At 37.1% G+C, this 12,244-nt stretch overlaps 1 protein-coding gene and 2 long non-coding RNA genes across 4 annotated transcripts; all 3 read left to right on the top strand.

The window, feature by feature from the left end:
* Positions 1-1,090: 1,090 nt before the first annotated feature.
* On the top strand, positions 1,091-3,590 carry LOC120110485. 2 transcript variants are annotated; one of them, XR_005511500.1, is made up of 5 exons: positions 1,091-1,109; positions 1,204-2,221; positions 2,986-3,097; positions 3,182-3,274; positions 3,481-3,590. It is a non-coding gene; the product is annotated as an uncharacterized LOC120110485 (long non-coding RNA). The 2 variants fall into 2 exon arrangements; XR_005511499.1 differs by having other exon boundaries at positions 2,986-3,101.
* Positions 3,591-3,771: 181 nt separating this feature from the next.
* On the top strand, positions 3,772-5,125 carry LOC103698636. Its single transcript, XR_005511501.1, has 3 exons — positions 3,772-3,907; positions 4,008-4,249; positions 4,330-5,125. It is a non-coding gene; the product is annotated as an uncharacterized LOC103698636 (long non-coding RNA).
* Positions 5,126-10,613: 5,488 nt separating this feature from the next.
* Positions 10,614-11,285, top strand: LOC120110484. Its single transcript, XM_039125575.1, has 2 exons — positions 10,614-11,011; positions 11,101-11,285. The coding sequence occupies exons 1-2, from the start codon at positions 10,719-10,721 to the stop codon at positions 11,225-11,227; spliced, it is 420 nt and encodes a 139-aa protein (XP_038981503.1). The 5' UTR covers positions 10,614-10,718; the 3' UTR covers positions 11,228-11,285.
* Positions 11,286-12,244: the final 959 nt, after the last annotated feature.

Raw genomic sequence — 12,244 nt, 5'->3', positions numbered from 1 at the left:
TTCCTCTTGTTCCCTAGCTTCTTGCCCAACTGTGACATGCATTTACAATACATTTAGTTTTGTATCAAGGGCTATAATCTACGTGCCAATTATAATATAGGGAACTTTAATTGATTCAACTCCCCTGTTCCCTAAATCTTTTCTTTTCTTTCTCTTTTTCTTTTTTCTATTAATTAACTCATCATTTATGTGTATTAGGGACTCCCTTGCACGAGTACAATGTCCCTTTTAGCTTGATCTAGGCTTAATACCCTATTATAGCATGAAATCCCTTATTTTCCACCCGGATGAACAGTAACCCGGACCGACAGCCGGTTACTTCATCCCGGGTTTGATCCACTTTCCAAACTCCAGATTTGATGAAATTTTTATCTAACATTCTACACTCATAGGGGATTCCAGAATAGTAATATGCATCACTATCGGAGGCCGTTTGACCCCCGAAATAATTCGCCGAAGTTGAGACTTCGACACAGTTTTTCCGTAATACCGGAAAAATTTGTCGAAATCCGATTCTTCCTCTTTTAACCACCTCTACAACCCTTATCCGACCCCTCTAGACTATATCCACCCTTTGTATAGCCTAATGTCACCAAAAGACTAGATAGGGACGGATATTTACCTTTTTCTTTTTGGAAATCGAGGTCCTTGCGTAGAGGGGAAGGAGATCTACGTTTTTCCCTTCAGCTAGAAGTGCAACCGGGATCTCCTTCCTCTTTCTTTCTTCCTTTCCTTTCCTCTTCCTTTCTTCCTTTCCTTCTTCTTCTTCTCTTTTTCTTTCTCTCTGTGTCGTCTGAGAACCCCCTCCCTCTTTCTCTCGGTTTCACCAGCTCAAACCCTCCAATTAAATCACATCAAAACACTATTCACCCTTTGTTTAATATTATTAAATTCCCATTTTGCCCCTAACACTTCAACATATCTACCGTTATGCCATTAACTTTTGATTCCTTCCAATTTTACCCTTACCACTTCAATGCATCTACAACTATGCCATTATCTTTTGATTCCTTCCAATTTTACCCCTTATATCAATTTTAAAGGACTATTCTATCCCTTTTTATATATAAAAAAAAAAATTTGGGGTTATTACAGATGCGGGCATGGAGGTGAGTCCTAAAGTAGCGATAGATCCAAAAGATGGTATCTACTTTGTCTCTACATGGAAGAGGGTGACTGGGTACAATTTGGTATATGACACAGTTCCTCCCACGTATCCTGTGGACCAAGGCCTCATAAAGCTGTGTCTGTTGGACCATTTGATGCGACTAGGATGTGGTGACCATTTCACTAAGGAAATAGCAGATGCCATGGATCACATTTATCGGTAAGCTTACAATTTTAGCCTCTCTTCCTACTTGAATATTTTTTAATTTTTCGGTCATGTTATATCAACTTCGTTTTTAATTTTTTTGAATTTCATCAACTTATCTCAATCTTCCGTAGGAGAGGGAAAATGCCAGCTTGTTTATAGTTTTCATACTGTTTTCCTCAAATGCTATATTATGTTTTGAGGTCTCTGATACACGATTTTTTTTTCTAGTTATCATCACCAATGATCACTTAGCTGAAGCACGGTTCTGTGCAAACAAGGGCGATTAGTTGACAATTCACCACCTATTTGAACTTTAATTTTTTAAATAGTTTATTTTTTAAAAAATAAAAATTAAAAATTAGAAGCTTCGCCAAAGATTATGTGTCTAGTGGTTACATTAAAACTCTACAATATTATCCATCTAGCTCACAATGCATTCTATTACCTACAATATCTTTTTGATAAAAAATAATCTTCAATATCTTATTGTTGTTATTATCATTGTTTTTGTTGTTGCTGTTATTAATACTATTATTACTATTGTAGTGCTTATATGAAGAATGATATGTAGATAAATTTTATAAAAGGACATATCAACTATCATCAAATGTTTGCTCTGATGGTATTATCTCTCATCCGAACTTTTGTTTTTGAGCGAGAGTTGGAAGTTCGATTTTGGATGGTATAAGCCCTTGCTCCAACTTGCCTGATCATAGCCGGCTAGTCTAAGGGGTTGGAATATAACATAGCCATGCTATTCATGAGCCCATAATTGGTACTCCTCGTGTAGGAATTGGGGTACAAAGGAGCTACAACTGTCTATAATGCACAATTTGCCACTCCAAATATTCAGGGATTCTTTAGCTTTTCAACTCCTGAGGAGGCACGGCCATCGAAAATCTCCAGGTAAGGATTCTACATATGTATCTATATAATACACACACACACACACATCTAGATAAATATACACATCATTGCTCTTCCATGGAAAGGAAAGTAATTGATTGCTTTTTATGTCATAGAGAGGTTTTGTTGGTTTATATGTGACCCGCAAATACTCTTGCACATAGAAGAGAACTACCAAGACTTCTTGGTAACCATGTTTACCGCCTATAGAGCCATGCATTTGATGTTTATAGAGGAATTGGAACTCGAAAATGCCAAAACCTTTTCCAAGAAAATATTGCAAAAAGGACTGCCAAGCGGAGATTTGAAAGACAGCCTTTGGGCTCTTTCTGATCTCTAGAAAGAGGTAACTAAAACAACTTCTTTTTTTCAAAAATTGAGGTAGCTAGATAGCTTGCGCTACAAGTCCTCTTTCAGCCACCCCAAAGTTTCTCGCACCAATGAGTTACTTGGCGTTACATGGCTCAAGTAAACATCCCCTCGTGAATCATGCATGCCACATCAACATCAAGAAACTTTTTTTATCAGTGGTTGAAGAGTGATGTTACTCTTTCAACAAATTTACATGGTCTATCTAGAGTTGAAAAAGGCAAGAAGTGCTAAATATCATAAGATGTCAAAGAATATGCTTAGCCCACAATCTAGTTCAATTCGTGTAAATTGCTGAAGTAAATATTTGTCATCTAGACATCATGTCGTACGTTGGTGGTTTCAACAACTAGTATTTCAATTTGGTAATTTTTATTGTCTGTATGCTAAATCAGATTGAGCACGAGTTGAAGAATCTGTGGTTAGCATGAATGGATCATTTAGAGCATCGGATGTACATAGAAAGAAGTAAAGACTATAATCTATGGATTGGAAAGTCCTCCTCTTGTAGGTAGCACACATAGCAATTAAGTACTCATTATATGTGCATATTATAATTGGTGACATCAAATGCTTTATATAAAATTGCAGGCTGACATGCCCTGACCACATTATCCAGTTTGCTACAAAAAATTTCGTGACTCGCCAATCAATCTACAGGACAAAACTCGAGGAACTAAAGAGGTAGGCCTTAAAAATTAAAGCAAATTAAATGGTTCTCCTCTTTCTTAAGCGAAGTAATAAATGCTCTTTTTTCTTTTTTCTTTTTTTTTTTTTGAGAAGAAAAGTATTCATTCTTATGGACATAATGCTATCACATTTTTTTCTCTATTCCTTTGTTTGGTTATTTAATTGATTCTCCACTATATGATATCAATACATCATACTAGGTGGTCCAAAGATATGGGCCTTGCCAACATGGGCTTTGGACGAGAGAAAACAACAAACTGCTCCTTCCTTGCTTCCGCTCCCATTTCCTTTCCTTTAGATTCTGAGGCGTGAAAAATTGTGGCAAAGTGTGCAATCTTAGTTACAGTTGCCGATGATTTTTTTGATGAGCATGGTTCATTGGATGAACTACAATGCCTCACTGAAGCAGTCCAAAGGCATTGTTAGTTGCTATATGAAGGTTGAGGAATTTGTACATTATTACTATTTAATATTGATAATTAGTTTGATGGTAATAGGTGGGAAGGTGAAGGCTTATTCAGGCATAGTAAAGTTATTTTTGATGCCCTTGATGACCTTGTATGTGATATTACATTGAAGATTTTCAACCAACAAGGTTATGATATAAAAACACATCTTCAAGATATCGTAAGTTTCACATGTCCATCTTTTCAAAATAGATGTGTACACTACTTTCATACGAGTAACTGCAGTTTGAGCAAGTTCGAATATGTTGTTGCATGTGAAGTGGCGAGACTTGTTCAATGTGTGGTTGAAGGAGTCCGAGTGGAGTAGAAGCAGACATGCACCATCAATTGATGAATACCTTCAAGTTGGCATGATCTCTGTAGTTGTACATGCAATGTTTCTCCCCTCATGTTATCTTGCAAGTCCAAAGCACCCACAGAACACTCTAGGAACCCGTTATAGCAAAACTACCAAATTGTTAATCTCTCGACTCGCTTATTGAATGACATTGAAAGCTATGAGGTTATACTTCCTCCACCATAATTTTCATACCTATTTGTCTTATTATTATTGTTTACAAAACTGATGCAAAATCATTTCAGAAGGAGATGAAACACGGAAAATTGAACATGGTTCTACTGTACTTGAAAAAGAATCCAGAGGCAAATATTGAAGATTCAATTGCATATATACATAACAAGCTGGATAGACTGAAGAAGCAGCTACTTGAAATTATTATGACTAATAACAATACCGAAATACCGAAATAATGGAAACAAGTCCATCTATGTGCTTTGAAGGGGTTTCAGATGTTGTATAACACCTATAATTTATTTGACTCACCTATTGCGCTACTTCAGGACATTACAATGGCTATCTATGAGCCATTAGTTATGGATGCCTAGAGAATGCTTCTGCCACCGTTTGTGCTTAATGCTCATGAGTCAATTAAGAAGAATAAAGGACAGTCTATGGATGATACTTCTGAGAAAGAACTATCAGTGAAGGCTCAAGGTCGGTTTCAAGGAGTTAATCATAAAATAGTTTATAATTCAATAGCAATGCCTTCCAAAATCAAGCAGTCACTTACTATGTGAGGCCCAAAAGTTTTCTTACATTGTGGTGCCCATCTTCCTACATGTTTTTAGCTGTGCCTCCCATTTCTCCAAGTCCTTTGTTGAAGATGTAGGTGGTAGTATTCAGGTGTGCGTGTTCAAGAAATATTTATATCTATACTATTGTATCTTCTGTGTTGTTACATCTTTACCGACAGAGTGCATATTATAGTCTTTTGTGCACAACATATTGATGATAAAAAAGGAAATGCAAGTGCAATAAGAATTTATGGTTGTTTTGTTTGTACCCTTATTCATGTTTATACATACATGAATTTATGGTTCTTTCGGAGGGCCCAAGTTGCATCATCCTCTAGTCATATATAGGCTATTGGCCAAGTCCATTTTGGTACCATTTGCAACATCTTATGACCTTACCCAAAAAAGCTATCCATAAGTTATTTAGAATTTTTGACCTTGTATAAAAATTCAAGATGTTTTGGCGCATAACTCAAAATGCACATCCACATGGATCCTCATACATTTCATTTAGACTTTTATATCCAATATAATTATATCCTTAGCCTCATTAAAGCATGTATAAGTATGTTATTGAAACTAATGAACAATTGAGGCCTCAATGCAAGAACTATTGATCTAACAAAGCATCTCAAATATTATTCCTATATTAAATTTCTTAATCAACCTGATCTAATCCAATTAATGTGTCTCAATCCAACCTAACTCGACTAGCCCAACTCTAATCAAGCTTAAGCTATGGTAGTATATGGTTGGGTTGAGTTAGAGAAATCCCGATGCAAGACTAGGTTGACTTGGATTAGGATTAAGAAGTAAAAAGATAGAGTTAAGTTAGCATTTGACCTTAGATCAAATCAAATTGCCCGAGTTACAACCCTCACAAAAAACTTGGATAGAAATGATAGGAGTTCTTGAAATAAATATAACCACTGGACATAGTAAATTGCCAAAAGAACTTTTTGTCATGTTTGACGGGACTTCGGATGTTATATAACAATTCGAATATTGCATTTGACTCGCCTATGGCATTACTAGAGAACATTAGCATGATGATTTATGCACCTTTTTTTTTTTGCTGAAAATGATTTATGCACCTTTGGTGGTACGTTCAGAGAACATCTGTGCCACATTTTCTGCCACATGGTTTGCAAATCATAGAAGGAGAGCAGTGGACATATTCGGATAATGCCCATGAGAAAGAATTGTTGGTGAAAAATGGACGTGGGTTTCAAGGACTGAACAGCAACATAGCTTTTAATCCAAAAGCAACGCCTTCTACAATCAAATGCCTCACAAAAAGAAGCCTTCTGAAATCAAACAACTATGTGAGGCTCAAAAGTTTGCATCAATTAGGGTGCCTTTGTTCCTACATGGTTCTTTCCCGGCATTCCTTTATTCCACACTACAATAAAAGCGGGAAAAGACGACGCTTAAATGCCGACGCTAGGCAAAAGAGTCGGCATTTTCTGCACCCGCACCAAACTTTTCCGACGCTCTTGGTGAGTGTGGAAAATTTGGACTAGTGGATGACGCTTAAAAACGTCGTCGTAGACCCGAGGCCAAACGACGCTTTAAAGCGTCGTTGTTTTTGGCCTAAGACGACGGCTATAAAACGACGCTTATAAGCATTGCTGAATCATCCTTAAAACCCAGCGGCCGACCCCAAGCCTGCATACTTGCCTTAGCTACTCCTGATCAACCTCATTCTCCTCTCCGGCGCTGCCCTTGCCTTCGTCTCCGGCGCCGCCCTTGCCTTCGTCTCCGGCGCCGCCCTTGCCTTCATCTCCGGCGCTGCCCCCATCTCCCTCCTCTCCGTCGCGGACCGTCCGACTCCTACCTCCTCTCCGGCGTCGACCGACCGACCCCAACGTGCTCCGCCCGAGGTAGCTTTCTTCTACTCCCTCCTCTACCTCCATCTTGCTTGTTCTCCTCCTTCTCCTCGTGGGTTTTTTTCTTCTTTAATTTTTCTCTTGCCCTCAAGCCTTGATCGAGCTTCGCCTCCGCCCGAGGATCTTCTCCTCCTCCCTCCTCTCCGGCGTCGACCGACCAGCCCGAAGTCCCGATCGATCCAGACCCGCCTCCGCCCGAGGATTTTATATTTCAGGTTTATAGATATTTCTAATTTTACTGTAGATGCCTCTGATTTCAGTTCCAGCTTCCATTATTGATTTATTATTGATTATATATTGTTTTTAATCCATTCCTATGATAGTGTGATGTATAAGTAGGGAATCTCCAAAGTATTTGATTTCGTATTTAAGCAAACAATACCTCTTCATTTATGTAAACAATACCTCTGCAACTAATAATTACCCTATAGCTCGCCCTGTGAAATGATGCTTCTGAAGCCAAAGCTGACCATAAGGATAAAGAAGCCTATCATCTTCTTCATTATTATCTCCCGATGTTCAAACCCATAAATGTAACTGTTCACTGATGAACACTACAAAACCAGTATGGAATGAGAAAAAATTGAGGGCAGAATCCTAGTTTAATAATTTTGTTTTCTTAGGTTTCCAGATATTCATAGTCTTACCATTTATTTCTCACATTACGCATATTTATATTTCTAGGTGTATCTATCTCTTTGACTAATTAGTCTTAAACTTCTAGATGTACGAACCAATGGCTCTCTGCCTCGGCATTATGAAACTAGGCATCATATTTTCTCACAGTTGATGTCTCTGAGGATCAACAGAGAAAACATAAAAGCAATAATACTCAAGATCTGTACAGGCATTCTAGCACAAAAGAATATTTATCCCTGTTTAGGATACCAGCTATGAGTTTTCTCTAAGAGCAACAACATTGGCATCTCAAATAATGAGACTTCAGAGCATCATGAAATAGGAAAATATGTGCTCTTCTGAGAAGTATTATCTTCATTCCAGACAACATATTCAGACATTTAAACATATCAACAACTTGCAAGGATAAGAAATCAAACAGTAGGTGAGTTGATATTTCTCGAACTGGCTGTTGTTGACATTCTTAAATAAATTTCATGTATTCATGCTTGTGTTGGTACATCCACAGGGATTGTAGGTGAAGAGCCCTATCTTTCACCCCTTTCACCGACACTGTTATCTGCAAACTTTAAGCTTGCTGAGTGGTAACCTTTCTCTTTCTCTTTCTCATTCCAGCTGCATAATATACTTCTTCTGTTGCATTTGGTTTCGGGCCTTAATTACATGTGGACCTTTAATTACAAGTGGACCCCATTGTGGAAAATAAATCAGCATGATGGGTAAGGTGCAGCACATGAACATTAATTACATGTGGACCTTAATGAATATCTATCACTTCGCACTTTGCATTTTACTTAATTTTGTTTATCTTTTTTTAAAAACTGCAGTTCAATCGGTATTCTAATAGAATGGACAAAAGTTGGATAAATAAGTTAAGATCTAGTGCTGAATATTTGGATGGAGTTCAGAATTTCATTAAGTTTGCCTTTGAGAAATCTAATATGAACGGGAAGATTTTATGTCCATGTCAAAAATGTGTAAACGGTTCTGCTCTTGATCCAAAAATTATTGAAGAACATTTGGTATGGAATGGTTTTCTAAAGGGTTATACTGAATGGGTACTCCATGGAGAGTTCATACCTTCATGTAACCAACCCTCCGATCTAGAAGACACCTTCAATTTTGGATGCAGTGACACGAAACAAAATTCTGTAGAAGAAGATGATATAAGGGGCCTACTTAGAGATGCTCTTGGACATAGTATCAGAACTGTAGGAGAAGATGAGTGTGCAGTTATTGATCAGTCCATGCATGTTGAGGAACCTATATATTCTGATGACACAGCTCATTATGATAACTTGGTGAAAGATTGTGATCAAGAACTGTATCCGGGTTGTAAGAATTTTACAAAGATTTCTTTTCTTCTGCATTTATTATATTTGAAATATTTGAATGGGTGGTCCAGCAAGTCTTTTACCATGCTTCTTAAATTATTAAAGGATGCATTTCCGGAAGGTGTTACTTTGCTATCATCTTCATATGAAGCCAAAAAACTGATAAAAGAGTTGGATCTTGGATATGAGAAGATACACAGTTGTCCGAATGACTGCATTTTATATCGTGGTGAAAATAGGAACCAAGAGTCGTGCCGAATATGTGAAACTTCACGATGGGAAAAACATAAAGAAGACGAGAATGATTCGTTGACTGAAAAGGATGCTGCACCAACTAAGAAAAAATCGGCTAAAATTTTGAGGTATTTTCCTCTTATACCAAGATTGAAAAGGATGTTTGCATCATCGAAGATGGCTTCCTCGATGAGATGGCATGACGAAGGCCGTACAAAGGATGGAATGTTACGACACCCAACGGATAGTTCCGCATGGAAAGCATTTGATGATAGGCATCCCGAATTTGCTTCTGATGTTCACAGTGTTAGGCTAGGTTTAGCTACTGATGGATTTAATCCATTCCGAACGATGAGCTCAACATACAGCACTTGGCCGGTTGTTTTGATTTCATATAATTTGCCACCATGGATGTGTATGAAACAGTCTTCATTAATTCTGTCAATGGTTATTCCAGGTGACAAGGGCCCAGGTAATGATATTGATGTTTTTTACAGCCTCTAATAGAGGAATTGAAACAAATATGGGAGGGTATTGATGCATTTGATGCTTTTGCTGGCCAAAATTTCAAATTGCGTGCAGCTCTTATTTGGAATATCAATGATTTTTCTGCATATGCTAATTTATCTGGTTGGAGCACTAAGGGGCGTATTGCATATCCTTCTTGTGGAGATTCAACCCATTCGTATTGGTTAAAACATGGAGAAAAGTTTTGTTATATGGGCCATCGTCGGTGGTTAGAAGCAAACCATCCATTTCGATTTCAGAAAGACTTGTTTGATTGTACCATAGAGTTGTGATCTGCCCCTGTTCCACCAACTGGAACTGAAATCTTTAGACAAATGTATGATACCAATTATATACCGGGTAAGGTCGCCAAATGTTCAAAGAAGAGGGGGAGGGAGCATGTTGGCAGCACAGTGAATGAAGGATTAATAGCATAGGTTGCTGAGGATGCTGACAACTTTTTTGAGAATGAAAACAACATATATGGTCAGGAAAATGATGATGACTCAATGACAGCATCTACATAGAAACAACTATGGAAAAAAGAGCATTTTCTTTGATTTACCTTATTGGGAGTATAATCTTCTTCGACATAACCTTGATGTGATGCATATAGAGAAGAACGTTTGTGATAACCTGATTGGAACATTGTTAAATCTTGATGGAAAGACCAAAGATAACTTGAAAGCGCGTCTTGATTTGAAAGATATGGGCATAAGACAAGAGCTTCATCCGACAGAGCTTGCCAATGATAAATTTTATACACCTCCTGCATGTTATACAATGTCTACTCAAGAAAAAGATCTTTTTCTAACAGTTCAGAAAAATTTGAAGGTTCCTGATGGGTACTCATCGAATATTTCACGATGCGTAAATCTTAAAGAGCGAAAACTTTCAAATCTTAAAAGTCACGACTGTCACATTTTGATGCAAGATATTTTTCCATTGGCTTTAAGATCGTCAATACCGAAACAAGTTTTTACAATTGTTTCTCAATTGTCATCATTCTTTAAGGCATTATATTCTAAAGTTCTTGATCCTAAGGAGCTTGATCAATTGGAGTCTAATGTTGCACTTACACTATGCAATATAGAAAAGATCTTTCCTCCGGAGTTTTTTACTATTATGGTTCATCTACTCATTCACTTAGCGGCGGAAGCTAAACTTGGTGGACCGGTTCATTACCGATGGATGTATCCTATTGAGAGGTGATTTTTTTAAACTCTAATGTAATTATTTAATAATCAGTTTGATTTTGATATTTATTTTAAAAATTTATTGTTGAAGGTTTCTTATGCGCTTAAAAGATTATGTATGCAATCGAGCCTATCTCGAGGGCTCGATTGCTGAAGGATATATTGCTGAGGAGTGTTTGACATTTTGTTTGAGATATCTTGAAGGTGTTGAAACGGTTTTCAATCGACCTCCAAGGAATTGTGATATCATAGAGAATGCAGATGTTTACAAGTTTTCATCTGGTGGAAGAGTTTTGGAAAAAGTTGAAAGTGTTGTTCTTGACCAGAAATCGTTGGCACAGGCACATCGCTATGTCTTACTTCATAGTGATATAATATCCGAGTCTCGCAGGTTAGTACAGTTAATTGAAATCTAAATTTACTGTCATGTCAGGAGAATGTAATATTGGTATTTAATTAAAGATAACCTTGATCGTGCAGAGAATTTTTAATAGCTCAGCGAAGTCTCAACCATAACATTCGTCCTACACCAAGGATTGAGCAACGATGGTTGGTTGAATTATTTCCAGAATGGCTTTTCAAACAGGTTAGATGTCTAATATATTAAGCTTTTTTTTAAAATTTTTATAGAGGGAAATTAATCATTACTTCCATAATTTTTATTTCCAGTCGCGTCGAGGCTCAGGTCTATGCCAAATTGATGGGCCCAGAACGTTATGATCGTGTGAGGGGTTACGGTATCGGAGTTACCCCCACTCAGCTGTCTGCAGTGAGCCGATATATCCAAGATGCCAGACAAGGTAATAGCACTGCAGAGGTTTGTAGTTTGAAGACAGAGATGGCACAGATAAAGCAGTCATATGAGACAAGGATAGAGGAGATGAGGTAGAGTCATATGACTGATATGGCGGAGTTGAAGCAAAGCCAAGAGTTGAAGATACAATCTTTGCAGGATCAGCTTGACCATATTTCATCTTTTTTGCAGAGATTTGCTCCTCTGGTACATAACTAAATATATTTGAATATTTTATATAATTATAATGTATTCTTGTATGAGCGTGATGACTTTCATATTTTTAGTTTCTAAAGTATTTTTTTTTCTTGTAGGTTGCTGATACTTCATCTATTCGTAGAGATGATGATGCCGTCGACTCTTGATACATCGTAGATTGTGTACTTAGGAATTTGAGATGGATGTTTTTAGAATGTTTTGAAGTACAATGTAATCAAATATGATAATATAAATATTTTGAATGAAAAGTTCTTGTTTGTGATGTGTATTTTGTTATCTATGTGATTTAGTGTATGTGTTTTGTTAGGAATTAATGTATACAGAGTATTAAAAATTGCTTTTACAATTTTTTTTTTTGATACTTACCTCAATTTCCAAAATATGATTATGCCAGAACTTTGATAAGTATAGATCTTGGAACTTATTGCTGCTAATACATAAAGAGATTCCTTAAAAGTCTGCACCCAATTTAGTATGTTCTTCAAATATGCACAACTTTAATTAATGTCATGGTAATTCATTCCTCTGTTGAAATTACATTGTATCATCCAAAGCTGAAAAATGAGACATGCACTGCCATCCAAAAAACATCTGCAAGAATAAAGTCGATTT

Source organism: Phoenix dactylifera, chromosome 4 (assembly GCF_009389715.1).
Source record: "Phoenix dactylifera cultivar Barhee BC4 chromosome 4, palm_55x_up_171113_PBpolish2nd_filt_p, whole genome shotgun sequence".
Classification (NCBI taxonomy): Eukaryota; Viridiplantae; Streptophyta; class Magnoliopsida; order Arecales; family Arecaceae; genus Phoenix; species Phoenix dactylifera.
The sequence above is the reverse complement of the archived record's forward strand: the minus strand, read 5'-3'. Positions and strand labels throughout refer to the sequence as shown.

What these genes read in the sequence shown, in the direction of transcription:
- LOC120110484 (XM_039125575.1), top strand. Translation starts at nt 10,719, where the DNA reads ATGCGCTTAAAAGATTATGTATGCAATCGAGCCTATCTCGAGGGCTCG. An exon ending in ATAATATCCGAGTCTCGCAG is followed by an intron (nt 11,012 to 11,100) that starts GTTAGTACAGTT and finishes TTGATCGTGCAG; the next exon opens with AGAATTTTTAATAGCTCAGC.